The 22921-nt window shown below is 51.3% G+C and overlaps 2 protein-coding genes across 2 annotated transcripts; one reads left to right on the plus strand and one right to left on the minus strand.

The window, feature by feature from the left end:
- The first annotated feature begins 591 nt into the window (after positions 1-591).
- Positions 592-19946, plus strand: LOC100901045 (fasciclin-2). The gene is made up of 5 exons (XM_029112925.1): positions 592-758; positions 16469-16567; positions 16652-16774; positions 16882-17110; positions 17238-19946. The coding sequence occupies exons 2-5, from the start codon at positions 16490-16492 to the stop codon at positions 19160-19162; spliced, it is 2355 nt and encodes a 784-aa protein (XP_028968758.1). The 5' UTR covers positions 592-758; positions 16469-16489; the 3' UTR covers positions 19163-19946.
- A 292-nt stretch (positions 19947-20238) lies between these two features.
- Positions 20239-21266, minus strand: LOC100909140 (dCTP pyrophosphatase 1). Its single transcript, XM_003748564.1, has 4 exons — positions 21093-21266; positions 20840-20950; positions 20572-20670; positions 20239-20494 (listed from the first exon to the last, which is right to left on the minus strand). The coding sequence occupies exons 1-4, from the start codon at positions 21170-21172 to the stop codon at positions 20341-20343; spliced, it is 444 nt and encodes a 147-aa protein (XP_003748612.1). The 5' UTR covers positions 21173-21266; the 3' UTR covers positions 20239-20340.
- Positions 21267-22921: the final 1655 nt, after the last annotated feature.

Consider the following 22921-nt stretch of genomic DNA (forward strand, 5'->3'; position numbering starts at 1 on the left):
GTTAGCGGCCATCGGGAAACCTCCGACGCGCCTTCCAGGGATATGCCAAATTTCGAAAGGTAGAGTCCGCAAAAAGGCTCGAAGCGGAGCCCGTTGTGCGCGACATCGGGACATTATTTCAAAACTTTAAAGCTGATCGAATCTGAAGTCTCGTATGGACACGCGCGAACATTAGGTGTCCCAGCGTTCATTCAAGCCGGCGAATCGGAAGCTCGCAGGAGCTCATCTCGCAATCTCGTACCACCGCCTCCGCCGATCTTCACGCGCGGTTCCGGACCCGCGATCGTTTGGCTCTCCGCGAGGGTTTTTGAGCTTTTTTCATTTGAAGCGGCCCCGGCTGGGCGGCCTTTCCATATCTGAACAGCGGTTTCCTGTTGGAGAGCTATCTACTTTTGAATATAACTTTCCCCGGCTACTCGGCCCGAGAGGCTCGGCCACTCGTTGACGATTCCTTCTGTCGCCGGCTGCGGTACCAGCAGCGGTAATTAGTGCATTGGGGCTGACGCTCGCTGCTAGAATCCCCTTCCCCATTGACGACGACATCCTCTCTTACCGGCCTTCTCCACCAGCAGCACGGTCCCGGTGCCACAGCGATCGTCTCCCGCGCTGTTCAAAACAAATCCGGTCCGGTGGAAAAGCGAGTTGCGTCCCGTCAAATGACACACACAGTGAGTGGACTCAGAACGTGACGGCTTAAAGTTGGTGAGAAGTGTTCAGCCTTCTACGAGCGGAAGATTTCGACCACCGGCTGGGCCAAGGTAGGTTGAGCGTGACTCGTACGCTAGAGCTCACCAGCAGAGGTCATCAGCTAGAGTCTATATTGTCGCTTGCCTAGAGCGTTAAATATAGCGCGCGGACACGAATGCGCGTGGGGCCATAGCACCATGCTCTGTAGTTTTTTTTTCTTCAATTCTTTTCTCATGAGAGTTCCATCGGCTGGAGGTTTGCTCGTCGGCTGTCAAGTTTAGGCGGAAGCTCTCCGCTAGTTGATGGGTCACTCCAAGCCTTTCGAGAGTCGCTCACGTGTTTAAAAATTCCAAGCTGACTCGGGCAGAAGGTGGAAGGTTCCTTCTGAGATGCTGGATAGAATCAATTCTATGATGAATAAATTAATTGCGAATGAATCGAATCCGACGGACAATTAATCCTCTCTTCGGAGTGAGACGCTTGCGAGCTCAATCAGATAGGGAACCTGTCACCCAACGTTCCATGACGTTTGACGTAGCGAGTCGACGTTAAGGCGTTTACGTGATCCGTTCGACTATTCCCGTTGTGTTCGACGCGAAGAGTCACTGTGCAACGGGTTCTGTTCGGTACGACCGAGATTAGTCATTTGGAAAGGAACGGTGGAATCGCGAGCGTGCGGACACACTGCCTGAGGCTTGGGATTGCCGCCTCTGCTAGTCTTCCCCGTCGACGAAATGCAACTACGGAAGCTTGAAATGAATGAAATAGATGGAACATCATTTTCTGCTTTGCACGTCACGTTGTAAACCCCGGGGGCGACAAGTCAATGGGGATCATTCGTGGGGTTCGACTTTCAGAAGGCACGGGAGCGCGAATGTTACAATTATTATTATCACACGCGAGCGATTCCAAGAGCTTCCCGTACCATCGAGAAATTTACGAACTCCCCAAACATTTCTACAGCGAGTCCGGAAGGACAGTAAGAGATCACTCTATGGCTTCTTGATTCCGATCTGAAGCTTTGCCGAAAGATCTATCGAGCCGACATTCACGCCGCTGTGGTCGGAGAAATTCGAGAATCGCCCCATATCGCCGCGACTCCAAATGAATCTCAGATGATTACGAAATCCCGCTTCTCAGAATTTGAACAACATGGGGGAGATACTCTTGCGGAGGTGTGAATTTCGCGTCGGGCATCATTCAGCTCTGGATTCACGCGGGTAGAGAGCACCATGAGTTTCGAGACCGCTCAGGCGACTGGATTGACGAACTCGCTGAAAAATAGCCGCTGATGCCCGATTCCTCGCATGAATTCGCGGAATCGTTGCCGATGGGTCCGATGAGGCCGATAGAGGTTCATTCAGGAGAACAAATAGCCAGGGGAGGCGGCTCATTCTGGCTATGAAAAGCTCGTTCTCTGCTCGAGCATGGTCGCGGGAGCGTTTCTGTGTTTTTTAAAGCGTCTACCCACAGTAATGAGCATGAGTGACGGAGCGCTTCGGGCAGCGATCATCACATCCGCGACTACAACCTCCTGCCCACTGCGGTTGATCATTTGTTGAATTGTATGGAATCGTCGCTCATTAGGCTCGGTCAGGGTTCGCTCGGAGGGAACGGTCAATTGACCGTTCAGTGCATCTGGCGCTTTGAGAGAATCATTCTCAGTGACCGCCCGGCGACGACGTATGTATGCTCTCGTTGTCGTCGTCGTCGCTGCCGTCAAAATCGTCGCGGTCGCTGATGCCGCTCCCGCCAACACCGCCCGGCAACCGTCGCGTCGGTCGCTCGCCGAGATTCGTGACCCCTCTGACGCTAACAATGGCGTGGTGTCTCCGACGACAGAGAAGAAAAGGGAAGACGACCGCGACGATGCTTGCCTGCCTGCCCAACTGCCTGTTTGCCTGGATGGCATGCTGAATGAAAACTTGAAGAACAATGCTAGCTGCATCTGATGGGAGGATAGTGAAGTTCGTCATCAGAAGTGGACCGGACGACGATGCCCACCGCAGCGGTCGTAACAAAACCTGGGGGTTGAAACGGGGTGAGACGTTCCAAACGAACTGAACGATGGGAGTGGCTGATTGCTTAGTTCCCTTCGTTTTCCCCCATTTCTCCACCGCAAGCACCATATGCTCCGGCGGCGGCTTCATTCTCCGTTGTTCTCCACGTTCGTTGTTGCCCAAATGACCAATCGCAACGCTCTCGTAGCCGGAAGAAATCCGAAGAAAATACCAATCTCTAGCGGCTGACAAATCGTGAACATAGTTCACCGCCCTCAGTCAGAACTACCGACGGACGGACTGACTGTTGGAGATTATTGCCCGTATTCGTCTATCTCTTGTTCTTGCCATGTGCTTATTGAGAATCTCGCTCGAGATTCTCAATGCGACGGTCGCACATCTTCTTACCGTCGAGATCTTTCGAACTCCATGCTCTCGGCCAAGTACCTGAATAGACAACTAAAGCGAACGCTGAGATCATCTACTAGAGGTACTCGAGAACGTTTCGAGATTCCGTCGTGGTTGACGTCGCGGCCGTCGCTGAAGTCCTCGATGTGTTGTGTCTCCAAACGGGAACGCTCTCACCGCTGTTGGTGCTACGGCTGCCGCCGCTGCGTCGACAACACAGAACATGAGTGGAGATAAGTTTCTTTATCAAACAAATTACTCTCCAATACCTCTCTATCTCACGGAATGTCCCACGGAACGGTCAAAATTGGTGATTTTTCAAAGTCGAGATGGATCGCTTCTTTTTCCGTGGCGTGATTGGAAGATGCGGTTTCTTTGTGGATGTCTCTGTGGTTTTCTTGAATGACGACAACGGACATCGGAGCGGCGCTCTTTTGTTCCAAGGTTGTCAAGAGCTTTCAGATGTTTATGATAAACTTGTTTCTGCCAAAAATGATCTTTGTACTCTATTGTGTACACGCAGCGAGTGGGTGTCAGTCGCCTCGGGCAACAATCGCACTCTGGCGCGCCTCGGCTGATGCCTTCTGACTTCTCGGGCAGGATCCAGAGCGGCGGGTAGAGAATTATTGTTTTCTCATGAGAGGATTTGTTACCTTTCGAGATCGAGCCGATCGATAGCGCCTACGAGCCACCGGAGTCCCAACACGGATATAAGTGGACGGGAAATCTGATCGGGAAGTACCTAGCTCAGAGCCAAATCGACAGAGAGGGTATGACCTCACTCCGACTTGGTCGAGATCGTACGAAGACCGGTTTTTTTTTCAGCACCAACTAACTAGAGGGTGTCTGAACTGGTGTACTCTTGGAACTAGGGTGCCCACTCTAGCGACAGGGATGAATCCTGGGGAGTGTCCTAGTCTTTGTGGGGAGGATCTCGAGAACGAGTCCCAGTTCGTAGCCGGTTTGTTCGTTCGCTCGCTCGCTCTCTCGCTCGTCATCTCTACGGAACCCATCCGACTTCCGTTAGGGGGCTCCGAACGGTGTCTGGAAGACCTTCGAGCCATCAAGCGACCGAGTTCGCAAACAAGCCATGCGAGCCAGATGTTCCCCAGGTGTTGTCCATCTCAAAGCTGTAGGCGGAATGGATGGGGTGGCGACTCTCTCCGCTGCCTGCCCCAATCTGGACCTTCCCTAGAATTCCTGATCCCGTGTAACGCGGCAGCAAAAACAACGATTCTCCAAGTACGACATCTCCAGGTCGAACATCTACAGAGGGAAGGCTGTGAGAGATCTCAATTAAGGTCTCCGTCGTAGCTCTCGCTCTGATTTGGAAAGCTCGGCTCAACATCGTCCCGAAGCTCCGGACCTATGTCTGACACGAATGCTTCTCGATATTTTCGAGAGCTCGGATCCAGGGTTTTGATTCGAGCGAGACCATTTCCGTCGCTATGGCCGTTCAGTCGTCGAGCAAGTACCTAGCTGGTTCTGATCGTTGGACGGAGCCGTCGGGATGACAGAGAATCGGGAAATTCGAATCAGCTGCCTGGACCTTTTCGGGTAAATCTGGGCAAGCCGCTTGGGGGTTGCGGGATCAAAGAGCTCCTCCAAAGAACTGATTCAGCCGCGACCCGATTGAATTATGCTTCCTCCTCTGGTGCTATATAGGTTAACGGTTCTTTCGAATTCCACTCAGATTCAAATGCGAAATGCTTCCACAATTTCATTTTATTACGAATTTTCCGTTTGACCACATTGTCGAGCCGAGATCTGTTGGTCGAGCTTCATTTCTGCCGAGCGTTTGAGGTATGCAATTTGAAAAGAGTGTTGGAACTTCTTGGTTTGGATGAAAATATCTCAGATAGATCTGGCGATCTGGAAACGACTCGTTGATGAAGATTGGGATTCTTGATTCTCGCAGCCGTTTTCGAGGAGCTGAGGAATCGATTCTCAATTATCTTCTCGAGATTTTTCGTTTCCGATCCTGATTTTCTGATTCGCGGCAAAATTTGCTTTGCGGTACCTATGGTACCGACAGCAAGGCCATTTCGTCGTGGTCACTGTTTGAGATCGTGTCGACCGTCCCTTGCCCCCGCAGGGGTTGGTTGTAATTGGATAATGCATCGTCGTTGACCGTCATTGCTCTGTTTTGTCAAGCAGCTCGCTTTGTATCACGAATCTTTTGTGTTCCGGAGCGTGCCGCTCGTTAGACCCACGAACGTCCACACAGATATATTGTAGGCACCAACCTGGGGACGGACGAACTAGCCTAAGTGTCCGCTTGACCAGAGTCACCGATGCCGACGCGTAGTCGAACAAAACAGATTTTCGTTTGCTGTAGAACAACAAGAGGTAAAATTTTCAAACAAACGAAGCTCGACGAATGACTCGTGAAGTCGGGCAAGAACACCGAGCATATTTGTTAGCCGACAAAGTGAGTAAGCGAGTGAGGCATCAAAATGCGCGCTTTTTTCACCTTATTCCGAGCCAGAAGATCCGAAGAAAAGACCAGGCCGCTCGTGATCCGGTGCGCTTTCTTTGGCCAGCCTCAGTGGCCCGACCGACCGACTCCGTGCATCGCGAGCGCCTTTGACGAAAATACGGTGCCTTGCCGCCGACATATTCATTGGGTCTTGTAAGTTTCACCGCCTCGCCGCAGAGGCCCCGAAGACTCAAAGTTCAACAAGTTTTGTTGCCTAAAGCGAACAATCGCTCTCCGCCGACGCCTACTCCCAACGGTATACCGAGAGGCAACAAGTTGCCGTGCCACCACGTCGGCCGAATGTCGAGACTCAACTAGCGGCGCTCACTCCTACAGCGTGCTCTCCCTGACGCCATGTCTATGACTGCGCCCACCGCCGATACGACAAATAGCTGCGACATCCGGCTGGACATTTGATTGGAATACGGACGAATTGAATCCGGCCGCCTAGATCAGATGCTCGCTTTCACCGACCCATCACAATTATCGCTCACGTAAGTGGTCACGGCAGCTCGAGTAATGTCGAAAAAAGACAAATTGATCTAGTGCGCTTAGGAACACCGGCCGTGCCCAGGCATCATTAGGGATCGCTGAAGAATGCTTCCCGTCGGCTGGAAATAAATTCATTTTCAAGTGTCCGTGCTCACCGGCATCCCTCTACTATCTTGATGGATCGTGATTTACTCATACGAAACTACACACAACAAGATGCGGGATCGGTGTTTCGCGCGCACAAACACTAAGCTTGCTTATCCGACCGTCGGTCGGTCACTCTCACGGCTTAATCGTGGAGGAAACGAGAATACTCCAGAGCAGCCTTTTTCCGTCGGGTTCTAGTCATCCTTCAGTCTCGGAAATCACGTTCTTCATTGATTCGACACCCGCGCGCGCCCGTTCCGAAATCGACCCTTCGGGATCGGAGAGTCCACAACATATTCACGAGACGCGCGGACGAAAACGTTTCCTTCGGTATGTGAACTTCAATGTTCCATTATGCGTCAAGTGGTGTTGCTTTAGTAGCGCTATTGAGAATAACTATTCATTCACTCATTCATTCGCATTTAACGGCGATTGAAATCCATTCTCAAATATTGGGAAACTGTCCGGAAGCCGTTGACGACGAACACCAACGGGAACAGGAACTTCAGAGAAACAATGGAGGGGTCGTTCTGCCTTCGGGAAACTTAACAAAATTGCCACTCTACGGACAATCTTAAGGCCTGAGACACTCCTCAGATCGGCGGCTATCAGCGACAGCCCAGCGAGGAGTTTTTAAAGTACTTATTAAAGGCTCCGGAGAACGCTTGAAATTCAGTCGCGAAGGGCATGCGACCGCATCGAGACGTTCACTTAATGAACGTCCGTCCCCCTCGCACCGCTTCATTCAGAGACGTCGTGAGACTGAACCGCACAATCGCTTGGAAAAACAAGCACCGCCTTGACCCCTGTCGGGGGAGGTAACGCCGAAATAATGGATTCTTGTCTTTTCAATCATAAACCATCCATCACGACGACGCATTGATAGGAGGGAGATCACAAGGAGTCACGCCAGGCAACAAACCGCTCATTATCGGCTTCGCGACGAATTATCGCATCTTTCGTTCCGCCGGATTAGCCTCGACGCTTTCTTCTCGAACGATATCCTTCGACTGGAAGAAGCACGGTTGGAATGGCAGTCATGATTTCAACAATAGAAACGACTCGTCGAGAACGACTTCGGCGACGAAAATTTCCGCGGTTTCCGGGACCTGTACTCCTGGAGTTCCTAGCCCAACGCAGTGCTCGAAGAAAAGGGCTTTTGCGTATTCTCAAACAGAGAATCCAGGCGGCGGCGGAGCTGAGCGATCGTAGATGGTCGCCAGGACGCAAGTTATTGTGAGTGGCTGACTGAGCTTAGCCAGTAGTGGAGGAGCGCGTATCTTTGAACCTGGTCCTTTGTCCGGGGCCACTCAACCCACAGCGAAACAGCGTTAGACGGCGTCTGCGGCTACGACGGCAACCAACGTCCATCGTAGGCTTTAAACATACGAGACCAGAAGCCGGCGGCGCCGAATGAGATTTGTCCAAATTTCGACACGCTGCATTCTCCACAGTCGAATTCGGCGGGAACAAATCGTAACATAATCGACGACGGTACTACAAAAGAATTCATCAGAAAACAGAAGAATAGCTCATGTCGTCTCGGAGCCTACACGGTAGCCCCACTCCGAGAATGGGAAGTCAATATCTTTCGGGGAGCATAGCGAGTAACTACAGTCAATGTATCAGTCCCTAGGGTTCAGGTGGATCGTGCGCGGGGCAGATCGAAGAGGGCATCGGCGGAAACTACCTGTGGAGGTAACAGCGATGATTGCCGAAAACATAAGGCATTGGGATCCTGCGACCATCGTCTATTCGTTGGGCACTAGCGAACATCATTCGGGCCGAATGTCTAGTTTGCTGCGCTTTTGAAGGCCGTTCTGAGACAATTCTCCTCATTTCGCCGCACTGTTCGATCGTTGTCGTACAAAAGTAAACTATTCTGGGGGGAAAACACAGACGAGCGTTCCAGCCGTCTAGCCGTCATCAAAGTCGGCATTGTTGACAAATTCACACGAAGGTGAGGATTTGAAATTTTCTCGAAGCTCATCACAACCGTTAGAGGCTGCGAATCGACAGTGTTCTTCGGAATGTCGGGCCCGCTGAGGGAACCTTGAAATTTTCGACAATGATGACCGAATGAAGAGCGACGACGACGACGACAACTACGTGAGAATTGACCCCTGTCTCCGCGGATCAAATCGTCATCCGGGAAGATCTTCATCGGAGCTTTTTTCTGAAGGTCAATACTCCATCGCTGGCGACGTCGCGAACCCCACGAGTGTTTCTTGCCTCCATCGTGACATTCAAAAGTGTGTTCTTTTCCTAGTTCACCAGACCATGGACATGGACTAACGATCATCTGAGTGTTCGCGTGGAATTTCGAAGTCTGGTTCTGATCGGAACTCTGTACTTGCTTTCACAATGTATGATTCCCGAAAAATCCGTCGACCGAATGGCAAACCCCAAGGAGCTCTTGCGAATGTGACGAAGAGACGAAAAGGAGAAAATAAGTACAAAATAGCGTAGCAGGGGTCTAGCACGGGAAACGACGACGAGACAGAACGTTCGTAGAAGCTTCTCACAACAGCCTTCTGAGCGGCGGGACAATAGCGTGGTTATCGTCGAGCTATTCTGGACCAGAAATTAAAGAACTTCATCCGTATGACTCAAAAAAAAACTCTGCCGTTGTCAAAAACGACTTCGACTTCGACTTCTCGACTCTAGAGCGGAGCGAGCTCTCTGTCTCTGGAGACTTCGCATCGTGTACTCCTGGGTGTTCCTCTCGTGAATGAACTCATCGAGCGATATAGGAGCTATTCATTGGAAATTCTCGTATCGAGGCGGGGAATTCCGATATTTGACGTAGATTTTGCGGGACGCAGCTCGTACCTCGCTGTACGCCACAGAATCTCAAGAGAGCTTTATCTCATGGGGAATTCTTCGCGAGTGATCCGGCCGATATCGAGAACGAACAATGGAGATGTCCACTCGCGAGGGAAAAGCTCGCGGATCACGCGTATCTCCTCCGAATCTTCCGACCGGATTTCGCGGATCTAGAATCGAATTCCGTCGGGCAATGAGATTGTGATCTTGAAACTGCTGAGAACCGTTCCTCCGACCCTGGATCTTGCAAACGAACGAACGGAGAAACACCGACAAACATGCGGCGTAAAGAGGGAACACAAACACGAATCCCGACTGAAAAAAAACTACGAACTTACTGGTGCAAGCCGCCGCCACTGCCGGTTTTAACAATTTCTCGAACAGAGCCGTTTACGGCCGGCCACCGGAGGGAGACCCAACGCTGTGGTGGATCCTGAGGGAATCGTGTCGTGGGAATCGCTGTTTTCATTCATTCATCCATCCAGTCATTCATCCGTCCACGGTACTGCAGTTCTTTCTGTTAACGCCGGAGTTGCCGCCGTGGCTCTTAGAGAACTTCTTGGACCCGAACTGATACGACGACGCCGGCGACGACATAAAGGCGGATGACAATACCCGCGAGCGATCTTGGGAGTGTTCCCAATTCCTAAATCTACCGGAATTCGGCCGTTGCCGCTCGGCACACGTTGTCGCCGTCCGAAACATGATTGAGACGTCATTCGAACGGCGATTCTCTTCCCGGACCGCGACATCGTTTATGCGATTTGAATATATTCAGCTGCGACCCACGATATCGAGAGGCAGGAATTTCACACAGACGAGGACAAAAGAACGTTATAGTGCCGTATCGAAGATAAGACAATGTAGACCAATGACCGGATGACGAATCAAATCCTAAGAGAAACACCGAGCACGGCGTCGACGTCGAACGAATTGAGCGAGTCGGGGCGAGCTCCCTCTCCGTTCAATTCTCGCTCACCGCAGTCTCAAAGTCCAAGAGCTTCTCGGGGAGTTTGGCGAATTCCCGAGCTCCCGCTCCGGAGCGTTCGACTTTGATCTCAAAACGGATATCCACAGCTGAGGCTGGAATCAAGTCGCGGTGGTTCTAAAGTAAATGAGGAAAACTACTCTCGACTTGCTCGATGAGCGAAACTGTGAGATTCGGTACTAATAGCTTGATAGCGAGTATTCTCCTAACGAAACCAACTGGGTCGGCTTTCCGTGATTGCTCCCTGGCATTCACTGGCTCGCTGTACCGCGCATCGTGGAGACGATTCCTTCCTGAGCCGCAGGAGGAAATGACTTACTAAGAAGCTCGTTCCGTCTGATAATTGGAAGGGGTGGAAGTCACTTCTGTTTGAAGTGTCGTGCTGGTTGACTTCTCTTCTATTAGACGCCGAGATTAGAAATCACAGCTAATTGTTGCTCAGGAAGCTCGGGTCATGTTGTGCCGGGGTTGCTTGAGTTTGTAGTTCTCTCATATCTTCGTATGGTTACCAAACGAGCGAGCAAGCAGTCCACCAACGACCGGACGAGCGAGCAATAGAGGCGGGCAAGCAGCTGTCTTGCCGGCTAGATGACTGCTTGACCTCCGTCCAAGTGACCCCAGCAAACGTCTCGCTTCTGTCCACGATAAACCGTGCCGAGAGATCACAGCTCTGGCTTCCTTAGACGTCGGCCCATGCGACAGCAACGTTGTCGACGACAATTTCTGAGCGAATCCTGCAAAAGCGAAGTCACCAGGACGAGTTGGTTAATGCGCGACAGCCGTTTTCCATTCGTCGTCCCCCTCTACTCGAGGGATTCGACTCCCTCATCGTGAAGCTTCGATTCAAGTACATATATCTTGCGTCGAATAACCCGCAGACTCGGACTCTGAGGCAACATTGTCATCGATTACCGCCGTAGGCAAATCCAAGTTCTACGAAGTCTCCTCCCATCAGTCGTTGTCTTGTTTTCCCTGGTTCCAGCGGGTCGGTGCCGGATATAAAGTGCTTGCTCGGTCGCTTGGCGTGAACGAATGAACTCCGTTGTCAAATCACCGCGAAAGTCTGTATGCAAATTTCCCATGTGAAAACAAAGTATTTATCACTAGGGTCAACGAATGTGAGAGGAACGATGAATAACTGTGCATGCTCGCACGTGCTAGTCCGAGTGAGTTGCTCGTTCGCATCTCTTGCGCCGGTCAAGAACGTGCTTCGAGCATAGGTTGCGGAACGACTTTCGCTCGTAAGTAGTTAGTCATATCGTTTCCTTTTGTCGGCTCGATTTCATGAGAAGCATCTGAGGGTAAATCAAGGCAAATGCCCCGGCTCGGGCCGTGTCGGTGCTCACGGAGATGCTTACGTTCTACCGGCATGGCAGTCCAACGATCTGGCCAAGGATCGAGAAGCGCGCAATCAAGGCTCGTTGCCAGACCGATAGACTTGCGTCGCATCGGTCGCCCGTCCATCCAACCGACAGTCCAACTGACTGACTGACTGACAGACACACAGATGGACGGACGGACGGACAGGCCAACAGACACGCGGCCCGAGCGACCGACTGGCAATGATTAACCTGGGCGTAACCGCTATTCAATCCTACAGGGCATCGAGGCTGCTCATCAGAGCGCTCCGAACAATGAGTTCTGCGAGTGGTAGTTGAATCCCAACAGTGATTGTCAGCGGTGACAGAATGAGCGGCATTCGACAATGCAGAAGCAACAACATTAATGAAGTGAGCTTCGTTACTGGAAGCGTAACGGTCCGCTGCGGTGACTCGTGAGCTCTTCAGATCTTCGGCCATCGTCATCAAGACATCAAGCTCACCTACGACGCGACGTCACTTGCGATAAGCGGGAGCTCCGCGAAGGCGGCGAGATCGACAGAGTTCTCACGGCACTGTCCCACCCCGCGCACGGTCACTTAGCCACCGCAAGTAGTATGACATAATCTTAATCCGTGAAAGAAGTTTCCATCGCTTACGGATGATCGCGTGATGCATCCGTTGTCGGCGCAGGGACGTTCAGCCGACGCGTTGAGTCAGCGCGGCTAGGAACAATGATTCCGTAGAGAAGACTGAAAAGAGTTTTCTCAAGTTCGCCGTTTGTCGGTTGTGGGTGTCTGAAGCTTTTGGAGCTGAAGCGGAGATCGAGTAGGCAGTCAGTTCTTTATTTCTCCGGTCTTGGTGCCTCTCATATTCTGCATGCATGTGCCGGACATCTGAGTGAGTTGATCTCCATCTCTAGTGACTTGTGCGATGGGCGACTTCCTGGCGCTCGTGCTGCCAGTTGAGAATCCGTATTCCCCTTGGATTTTCGGCAGCTACGGGAGCTCATCGCGAAGACGGCAGCCGCGAATGAATCGGTTTTCCCATCGCTACTTGCTGCCTAAATCTCGGAGCTTGCGAACGAGCACGAATTTCAATCGTACCTCAGGTTTCACAACCGACGTGACGTCAATGTTTGAGATTCTCTCTCGTCTCCTCGTTGTTCCCGCTCTCATAATGACCTCGTCTGATAAAATGACTTCGAGAGTTTCTTTCTCTAACGAGTCATTCAGGATCCGGTGAATGCAAGGGTATTAGATGATCCGATTAATCGAGTAGCGACGGATGAATTCTGCAGGAGCCCTTAGCACGAAATCACTTTTCAACTCGCTCTGCACAACGACAGACAAGGAATGATCCTCTTGAGCTGTTCCTGGGAGCATCCACAGAATTTTCACTGCGATCGAACTTTTGTATTTCCTCTTGGCTTTCTCTAGACAAAGGAGTGGATTGCACCGCTCAGCTGACAACAATGAAAACCCATAGGAACCCACAGATTTTTTTAGTCGGGGCCGGTGAGATGGCACCCTGGTGGCTTGATTGCTCTATCGAGCCGGTTGCTCACGTGTTTTTTTTTCGCTCGGTGGGACTACGGAGGTACACGTGAACGCTGATCGTTATAGGGACGTTTGTACTCACCCGAATACTCTAAAGTCTAAAGAGGATCTCTCCCTCCGAACAAATGGTGGGAAATATCCGTCGAGCGTCCGCGGGCAGCGTTGAATGTTGCTCCGTCGGGGGAGCTCCGGCAGTGCTGAAGTTTTTGATGGACTGTTTTTGAAATCTGGTAAAGATGATGGAGTTATTGCGGTTGCTCTGTTGCTCGCTCCCCTGTTTGGTTTGTTTCCATCTTTACTTTATTTTCGAACACAATTCCGTGACTCGGTTGCTCAACTTTGTCCATAGACTGGCCCGAAAAGCGAGGGCCCAACGTTTGCGATACTCCGGCCATACCGACCGCTCGAGGTACTTCGTTTGCTCAGGACATTTTCTAGATGGTCAGATGTTTCCGGAGTTTGACGTTCACATTTCAAAACTTCCTCGTTTTCCCGACCGAAGGACCGATTTGTTCGAACGACTTCTTCTGCTCGAGCATTCCATCGTCGTCGCATCCTCGCACGAGGCTTGCGCTTAATCGACGGGGTAGACGCGAGGTTGACTGGCGATCGTTTCCCGGACCGATGGGTGTCATTGGGTACTCGCGCGGATTTCGATTCGACGATGACTTCTCAATTCTGACGCGTTTTTTCTCCATCCCCTCTATCAGCCAGCGGGTGGAGCTTTCAAACATTGGAAAAATACCAGCTGACAGCTATTGAGACAGATAGCAATCAGACCGTTTGTGCGCGTGGGAAAGACCCAAAATGCAGAATATAATCACGTCGGTTTGATCCGCGACAGTTTGTTCGAAATACGCGGTGCGTCTTCATTCAGCACGCTTCTGTGGTGGAGGGACAGACCGAACGCATATAGAGCGGAGCCTGCATCGAATCAGAATGAGTAGTCCGGTTCCAATTGGCTTCGCGGAATCAGAAAGAGCCGGGCCGGACCACGAAAACTTTCTCTGCAGTATTTGTACATTTTTCTGGGAGAGTCAGAGACTCGCTTCCAGGGAGCAAGCTGCGAAGATAGACTGGAATCATTCAAACTTCCGGAGGGATTGCGGTTTCTGAGCTAGATTATCTGTGATCAGGCTCTAAGATCTCTTCAGTTTATTCTATCGAGGTCCGGAATGGCGGATTGAGCTCCGCTCATGATGAAAACTGCTTGATGGCGGCCTCGAGACTGTTCCTAGTTGAACACTGTTTTGTCATCATTCACTTCTCTGTTCGTAGTCAGTCGCTTACACGCTGATACAGATCCCGAACTAAGACTCAGGAACTTTCCCGGGGAATATGAAGGTTGCTCGGTCGGTCGGTCCGTTCGTCGGTAAACGAGTCGTTCGGACTTTGCTTTGAAGTCTCTTTTTCCCCGAATCGCTCGTTCGATAGCGATCTTCAACGGGATTTTATTTCTTTCCGTTACCCCGCTCGGATTTCTCTGCTTCTCTATGGTATCTTCCGAATCCATTGTTGGAGCGATATTTCAGTTTCGACGATTGATACCTTTCCACTCTAGAGTGCGGGAAGCTACAGCCATGCAGGAAACGCTGGCGTGAACTCATTCTTGCCTACGAAGGCGTAATATAACGGAGAGATGGAAGTAATAAAATTGAAATTTCACCTCTCGGACGGCGTCAACAACCGCGGCGGGCAGCTTCACAATAAATTTTCTGCGCCCCCTCGTCCGAGTAACAATGCGCCGGGACTGCCAGTTTTTTCCGCTTCCATTTCGCGCAGCTCGGCGACAATGGTGGATGACGACCACGAATTATTGTTGTTATCGTGATTATCATGAGTTTTATTGTCATGACATTGTATGTGTCGAAAGTACAATCGTCACCGTCGTCTTCATCCGAACTCTTTGCCACGTCGGCCCACCGAAGCGATTCCCGCTTCCACGACACTGTCAATTTTGAAGATCGATGCCTGCTTCGCTAAAACCGTGTCCCGTTGGAACCTTTCGAGTTGCGGGGGGAAAATCGACGTAATAGCGGGGGCCACAGCATGCGAATTACGATATCTTGTCCCATCAGCTCCGTGCGGCATCATCGATACGAGGAGCGTGTTTCCGCACGCGGAATGCGGGACCGGGGAGGGAACGATGCCATCGACGCTGCCGACTGCCTGGTGAAAACTTCGTTCCGTCTTCACTCTCGTTTTTGAGCGAAAGAGAGTCGGCGCCGGGCGTCAAATGGCATGGCGAAGCGCTATTATTTATGAATTAAGAGTTTCCGCGAAAGGCCAAGAAGATAGGGGACGAACTCAAATTAGATGAAGCAGAATCTGGAAGGGGGAAACTGCTGTGGCTGGCGCGTTGTTTGGTCTTCCGCCCTAATCTAAACAATAGCAGATGTGTCCCGTCGCGGGCAGTCACAGAAGCCTTTTCCAGATTTTCCGCTCAAAGTCGACTAACGCTCGTATCTCGCGGAATCGATGATGATCTCGTAACTGTTTCTATCGGACGGGTCGATCGATCATCTCCCCGTGTCGATAGCAACCGACCTTTTCACCGCACCCCTCGCGGAGCGACCAGAAGAGGATTGGGATCAGTTTACGCGCCCAATTCCTGGAAGTTATAATAAAAAGCGCCTCCTCATTCGGATCATCTTCCTTAATCTTCTTTCTTTCTAAATGGTCGATCGTTATCATGAGTGGTCCTCCCGAGTGTTGATCGGAAGCGAAGAGCGCTCTGCACAGAGGCGAACGGATTCCGGAAACAAATGTTGGATCCCGCTCTTCCATCTCTTTATTCTTTGACGGCAGCGAGAGGTATCTCGGTCGTCGTCGCCGGCGGGCGTCCAGGGGGGCAACGATGATTTGGCAAAGAATGGTATTTTCTTGCTCGGTTTCTGGCTCTGCACGCTCTGAAATATATGGTTCCGTCGTAACCGTCAAGCGAAAGCGACGATGGTGAGGCGAACCAGCCGTTTCTACCGCGTGTTTTCGCGGAACATTCGGCAGTCAGAGCGTGACTCATTGGTATCTTGGAAAACCCTTGGAGGAGGGTGGGCATCAGCCACGAGTCATGGTTCGCGAATACGAGTGAACTCACGATGAAAGTTTTGGCATCGCGGAAAGAAATTGGTATACGGCGGTGCTCCATTTCGGAAAGTAAATATCGCGAAAGTGCACACTCGTGTGGGCATCGGTGTATATTCTTTGGAATCGCAAGACGCTGCTTCCTGAGCGTTCTGAAGGCCGCTAATCCGGAGTCGGTACGAGCTTGACATACACGCTGACTGGGCACATGGATGGACCCGATCGGCACCGCCTGGATAGTCAAGCCGCTCTTTTTTCAGGTGTACAAACGATCGTAGAGCGTCTCGGCAAACTCCGAGTCGTAAATATTTTCTGGTATTTCTGCAGGGTGCAGGCTGTGAAGGTGCTGTAAAAACGTTCAAACAGACAGTCCACGCCCTGACACTCACACCCAGTTTAACGGAACACCATCCATCGTCGTTTCCGCCACTATCAAATTTTTCGGTGATGCTGCTATTTCACTGAGCTATTCTTTACAGGAATCCGCTCAACATTTCATTATGTTGAGGCTGTTGCCGGTGCTACTGGCGGCGAACCTCTTGGTTCTCGGTCGCACTCAAGGTACCGCGGATGAAGAGGTGAGTCCAAAACGAGCGTGAATCCTCTTCGAATGTATTGATCTAATTTTTCGGGTGGATCTCGAACCGAAACCTCTTCTGCAGGAGACCGTCCGGATCTCCCCCGATGGACAACAGAACCAACCAGCCGGTGAAAGTTTCGGTTTGTACTGCAAGAAAGGCCTGGGAAGCGGCTCCTACAGTAACTTCCGATGGATCGGACCTCAGGTACGGTTCCTCTCCGATTTTATCATGATCTGTGTTTCGAATCGCTCACTGCGAACCCTCGTATGTGCAGGCTTCGTGAGGGAAACTTATTCTTTTTGTTTTCACAGAAACAAGAATACACGTCAAACAATTCGGCAGCGATTTACACTTTTGAATCGGATGCTGGATTCATTCTCACTTTTGAAAGACCCACTCCAGAAAATTCTGGGACTTACACGTGTAAGGCCTTGTACGCGAACACGAAAACTGTGCAAGCCGAGGTGAAAGTATCATTTTTTCACGACATCACGTTCGACGATTGCCCCCTGGTTCAAAATCTTGTGAAAGGCCGCGACGGTGAGTAAATGATATTGTTGCAGTCATTCACGACGAATTTATTTACGTAAAAGAATCAAGCACCATTCTCCCGTCATTGAAGAGAACGGGACATTCAGATGATTCGTTTTCGTGTCTCGTCCCACAGGCGTAATACGCTGCAACGTTCACGGGAACCCGGTGCCCAGGCTCCATTGGACGAAATTCAATAAACCCGCGATCGGTCCTCGATACAGTTTACAGGGAAGCCACTTGAGTGTGCAACGGGTGGAGGAGAACGACGCGGGGAAATATCGAGTCACGGCGTCCGTGGAGGCCACGGGAAAAATAAAAAAGGAGATCATTACGGTCAACGTGATAACCGTCCCGGAAATCCTCGGCCTCGAGTCGGATCCGATAAACGAAAATGAGCTCCGCACTGTTCTGTGTCCGGCTTCGGGCATACCTCCCCCGTTATGCTACTGGACGGATTTCAGGGGGCGGAACCTTTCCCTCATCCCGGAATTCAAAGTGAACCCGCAGGCGTGTACGCTGGATTTCCTTCGAGCAACGAGAAGTCAGGATGGACAATACACTTGTCACGCGGTGAATTCAGCCGGAGTTGCGACTTCGTCAACCCAGATTTCGGTCAATATTCCACCGAGGATAGTGGAGTTCAAGAACATGACCGTCGATGAAAACGGCGTATCCGACTTCTACTGCGTAGTCGAGGGCAAACCCGCCCCGGATATTTCGGTTCGCAAGGAGGGTGACGCTTCAAATCTCGAGTCCGATCGCGCCTTCACATTCAGTCGCTCCCAGAGAGACTTCACAACGATCCTCCACGCGAGACTCGATAACACGCGGAAGGAGCGCGCAGGTCTCTACTACTGCCGAGCGGAGACCAGAGGGTTCCACGTCGAGAAAGTCGGTCATCTCAGCGTGATGTTCGCACCGGTGCTGACTCCGAAAGAGAACCCGGTTTACGCTTGGCAGAATCGAGACGCCGTCCTAACCTGTCACATAAGTGCCATCCCTAATGCGACCATCGAATGGAGGGACTCCCAGGGCTTGAAAGTCCAGAATCCTGATTATTACAGAATAGAGAACTCGGTAGGCGTATCGGTGCTCTATGTGAACGATCAGGCGAACCGATACGACCGGGAGTTCGCTTGCGTGGCGACAAACTCGATTGGGGAGAGTACACTCGTGTTCCAGGTGCTGGAAGCCCGCAGACCGAGCAGCCCCGGTCTACCGAAGTTGGTGCACGCTTCCGCGACGACCATTTCTTTCGTTTTCGAAAAATTAATCCAGAACGGTGGGATGCCGATCATAGAATACGCCGTCAAGTACTGGCGGCGGAATCCTCCTCAGCCTCAGAGCGAATTAGAAACGAAAACGTTCGGGGATATGATCGGAAAGCAAATCACAATCGGGAAACTTATGCCGCGCGCCGAGTACTCGTTCGTGTTCAGTGCTCGGTCGGAGGTCGGCGAGGGCCCACCGTCAAGGGAATGGATCGTCAACACGACCCGGGAATCGCCCCCTGAACGACCTGTTATAACCAGCCATTTTCTCGGCAGTGTTCCGAATAGTCGCGTCCTCGTTGAATGGACCATTCCTCTGGATAACGGGAAACCGATCGAATTCTTCAGAGTGTCTTATCAACAAGTTGAAAGAGTATCACCGGTGGAAGTGCGCGGAATCGGCTACAAGAAATCGATGGATGTCCGCTTGTGGACGGGTACGGCATCGATAGAGCTCTTCGACTTGAAGGCGGACGCCCTCTACCAAATCAGTGTTGAAGCTTTCAATTCGATGGGTTTCGGTGACCCAGCGGTCACCCTGTTGCAAACGGCGCCGGACCTCCGTTACATCGGCTTCCCAGAAAACTCAACCGACACCCTCCGGAGCAGCATCGGTACACCTTTGCTGATCACCATCGTCGCTTTGGCTTGCCTTGTGGTTCTGGTGGTCGTGGACGTTTTGTGCTATTTCCATTTCCGTATGGGATTGCTATACGCTCTTCGTCACTTGATCTGTGCCAAGCCTTCGCAAGGCGTTTACAGCAAAACGAATTCGAGTCCGAGTTAATCCGAAAGCCGTAATCGCTTCGGCTTCAAACTGAGCGAAGCCTTACCAAAATGTATTATAAATCTAGTTCCTTGCTTACTGTGACAGTTCCGGAGCGTGACATAAACGGAGGTAGCAATACATCACGAGGATTGGTGAAACGCTCAGGAATTCGGTGGGGAGTCCACAACGGCCAAAAACACGATTCCAGCACGCACAAAAGCTGCGGAAAGCCAAATAAGTCATCGATGTCACGCTTGCCTTGAATGGTCGCTACCTTAGGCTGGTCAGACGAATTGACCGAGATGAAAACGACTGGATCTCTCAACCTCGATTCGCGTATCTCAAACTTGAGGAAGGAATCATCACTTGCTCGACGGAGGAATTATTGAGCTCTGTGTAACCGGAGAGCCACTCTCAATTTTGGTTGTGTGAAGCCATTCGCAAGGCAATGTACCTACTTAGGCGTATATTCATAGCGGTGTAATAATAGTGACTTAATTTAATTACCGGAACGAATCAAAGTGCTGCTGATCTATTCAGTCATCAACACCTGTTGCAACGAGCACCTGCTAGTGGCAGACAAGTTCGGGGATATCGCTGGACTAAGATTCTACAGTGTTTTCAACCAATACGGCGACGCCCGAAATTCTTCGCATTCGGGGACGGCATATCGAGACGGGACGAGGCCTTGTCGAGGTATTTCTAATTATTGGAAGACGTTTCATCGAGCGCGGGAGTTCAGGATATTGTTCATATATGCATGTGGAACGGAATACGGAGTGCCGAATTCCGGACACAGAGCGGCCGACAATTTAGGCGCGAGCCGAGAATCTGTAGCTGTGGTTACGTTTAGGGGTCTTCGACCTCGACGGGAAGTTTTCGGGAGCTGTTCTTCCACGAATCTGGAAATTTGTGGCATGTCCCTCATAATGCGAGACTGGATGCCTGCGGGGGGAACCCCGAGAATATTCGAATACAAAAGTATCGGGAAGAGGAGCCATTGTACATAAATTGATGATGAGAGCAGAATAAAAGAGAACGACATTATTTCTACTTCAGGCTTCGTTAGATTTTATTCAAGTGGAGGAAAGATTCAACGGCGGCTTCCTGGGAGAACAAGTCGATCGTTTGATGGATTCCCGGATGCAAGAGAGCGTTTTCTGTTTTCTGGCTTCACGGTCGAGTCGAACAAGGAATTAGGAGTTCTCGTGGCTGGGACCCTCATTTTCCTCATATTCTTTATATTTTTTCGCCTTCCCATAGACTCTATCCACGGGATATTTCTCAGCGTTTTTCTCGATCTTTCGCAACACTGCAGCACTGAGGTCGACTCCGCACCTATCGGCCAACCTGCGGAGATTGGCGGCAGATCGATGAGGAACGCTCCTTCGGCGATCTTGCTCTAGAGGCTGCATTCGGGAACTTACCTGATCAAGTACAAAAGCACATCGCTCAATTCTTCCCCTAGATGAATTTTCTCCCGGGGCGATAATTCCGGAGCGTTCGGAGAAACTTCTCTCCATTGACTGCTCCAGTGAAGGTCGACGGCATTGTAATGGAATCAGAGACAGTCTCAATTATGCTTTTTTCCAAGCGTGATTGCTGAAGGTAGGATGACTAGACTTCTGCTCGGGCTGGAACTCGCGGGAGTGAAGTGGATTCCCCGCACGACTGCTGCTTTAATCAGTTACTCACAAAATTTCTGCCAGCTCGCCGACCTCGCCCACGAGCGCTAGCATGAGGTTCCTCGGAGTGTGGTACTGTTGCCAATCACGTTCAACGCAGAATTTCTCCACTGTCTGACGCCTAGAGGATGCTCGAGCAGAGAGACGATCTGAGCGAATAACGACTAGAAAGTCGTTATCTTGGGTTTCTTCCGGCGCTGCTAGGTTCCGCGGAGCTGCACGGCTCACGTGCGTGAGCACTCCATACGCATACATATACTCACAGCTTCTCCAGAGAAAGATCACTGAATGTTGTCCCAGGAGACGCCGCCGACGTCGGTTCTTCATTCCCCTCTGAGCTCATTCTTCGACCGGGAAGGGCTGGGTCAGCTACGTAATAGAAATCGCTTTATGCGATGCGCCCCCGACGTGCGCTCCGAACATCACATCATCGCAAAGCGAGACGGCACGGCGGCAGGCACCGCTAAATCAGCCACAACCAGAAGAAAAGAAGAAACAAGCGAAACTATCGTTCGGCCATGTTAAATAAAGAATAAGAGGAAAAATGAATTTTTTAAATGAAGTTAAAAAATGAAATGTTACGGCCTAAATATCTTCATGTTAAAGGGCGACCGGGAATGTATTCAGAACAGAAACTCTCGGGTGTCGGAGGGGGACCGACGGCTAAGTTGGCCCGGAACAATTTGGCAGTTGACGCGGTCGAAGAGCGACCGGGGATCCAAAATACCCGAACGGACTCGGCTGGTAGCGAGGAGCAACCGGGGGCTAATGGAGCCCGAAACGGCCCGGAGCTTCCGCCCGGCAGGAGATGGTTTTCGAGACACCGGGAGCTCTCTCAGCCCGGAAGGACTCGGCTCGAACGGATTTTGAACTCTGCCATAAAGGACTGGGTCACCTCAGTGCGGAAAACAAGGGGAAGTCGTCGAGGGGCATGGTGGAAGGTATGAATGTGGGAAGCCCGGGGCGCTAATCTGTCTGCGCTGCTTGCGCTGAAGGGAAACAGCAGCGAGGAAGATTCCCCACGTCACGATCGGCGAGCACAGCGGAGCTCCAGTTACTTCACAGCGATGTCCGTTGACCCATGAGTATTTGAGGTCGTAAGTACTTAATATTAATCGCCGATGAAACCACGCGAATGACTGCGGTATATTCCATGAAATCAAAGGCGGAGACTTTGGAAGAGCTCGCGGACTTGAGTTTCCTGATAGTGTTTAGGTGCTTGGCCTTTGCGCACGTTCCGAAGGAAACGTTGCGGATCCGAAGTCGGAAAAATTCATCTACGTAGGTTATAGTTCTCTGTCGAGGGCATACAGAGTTATCTCGATCGAGGACAGAACTCAAGTGAAGAAGAAAAGGGATATTATCTTCGACGAGTATACTATGGCAGCCCATGTCGTAGCCAATGACGGCACATCGGCTAAAGACTTCGGTAATAATCAACTGGAGGCCGCGGATGGCTCCTCTCATCTATCGCTGTCAGGAAAGAGCGTGATCGAACAAAATCTTGGAGAGCTCGCTCGTGAACCGGTCCACCTGAGTTCTAATGCGAACTCCGACGGAAAAAAAATGTCCAGGAGGTACGTCGATATCCTGAACGTTCTCGAGAGGAACCGGCCTGGAAGACGCACCACGTCTGCATCAGCTGTCAAAGTAGAACCTCCAACTGCGATGCTCCGGCATCGGTGGGAGAGGCAATGGATGGCGAGGAAGCTGAAGAATGGTGGTCAGCTATGGAGACTGAGATGGGAGCTCATCGGAGGGACGGGACATGGATACTCGTCGAGCGAACTAAAGATAAGAACGTCATTTCGTCGAAATGGGTCTTCCAGAGGAAAAGAGATGGCGAAGGGAGGACCACGGAGCTGATGGCGCGTCTCGTGGGTCGGGGCTGCTGTCAGACTAAAGGTGATAGGGGGAGCACGGAAACATCGTCAGACAAACGGGCTGCATTAGCCCCCGGTTGCTCGCTACCAGCCGAGTCCTTCCGGGTATATTGGTTCCCGGGTTGCTCCTCGACCGCGTCAACTGCCGAATTGTTCCGGGCTAACTCAGCCGTCGCCCCCCCTCCGACACCCGAGCGTTTCTGGACTGA

This window comes from Galendromus occidentalis, unplaced genomic scaffold, assembly GCF_000255335.2.
Source record: "Galendromus occidentalis unplaced genomic scaffold, Mocc_1.1 scf7180000077536, whole genome shotgun sequence".
NCBI lineage: Eukaryota > Metazoa > Arthropoda > Arachnida > Mesostigmata > Phytoseiidae > Galendromus > Galendromus occidentalis.

Coding starts and splice junctions, on each gene's coding strand:
- LOC100909140 (XM_003748564.1), bottom strand. CDS start 21,172: ATGAGCTCAGAGGGGAATGAAGAACCGACGTCGGCGGCGTCTCCTGGG. Junction 20,671..20,839: donor GGCGAGCTGGCAGAAATTTT/GTGAGTAACTGA, acceptor TCACTGGAGCAG/TCAATGGAGAGAAGTTTCTC. Junction 20,495..20,571: donor GTGCTTTTGTACTTGATCAG/GTAAGTTCCCGA, acceptor CAATCTCCGCAG/GTTGGCCGATAGGTGCGGAG.
- LOC100901045 (XM_029112925.1), top strand. CDS start 16,490: ATGTTGAGGCTGTTGCCGGTGCTACTGGCGGCGAACCTCTTGGTTCTC. Junction 16,568..16,651: donor AAGGTACCGCGGATGAAGAG/GTGAGTCCAAAA, acceptor CCTCTTCTGCAG/GAGACCGTCCGGATCTCCCC. Junction 16,775..16,881: donor TCCGATGGATCGGACCTCAG/GTACGGTTCCTC, acceptor TTGTTTTCACAG/AAACAAGAATACACGTCAAA.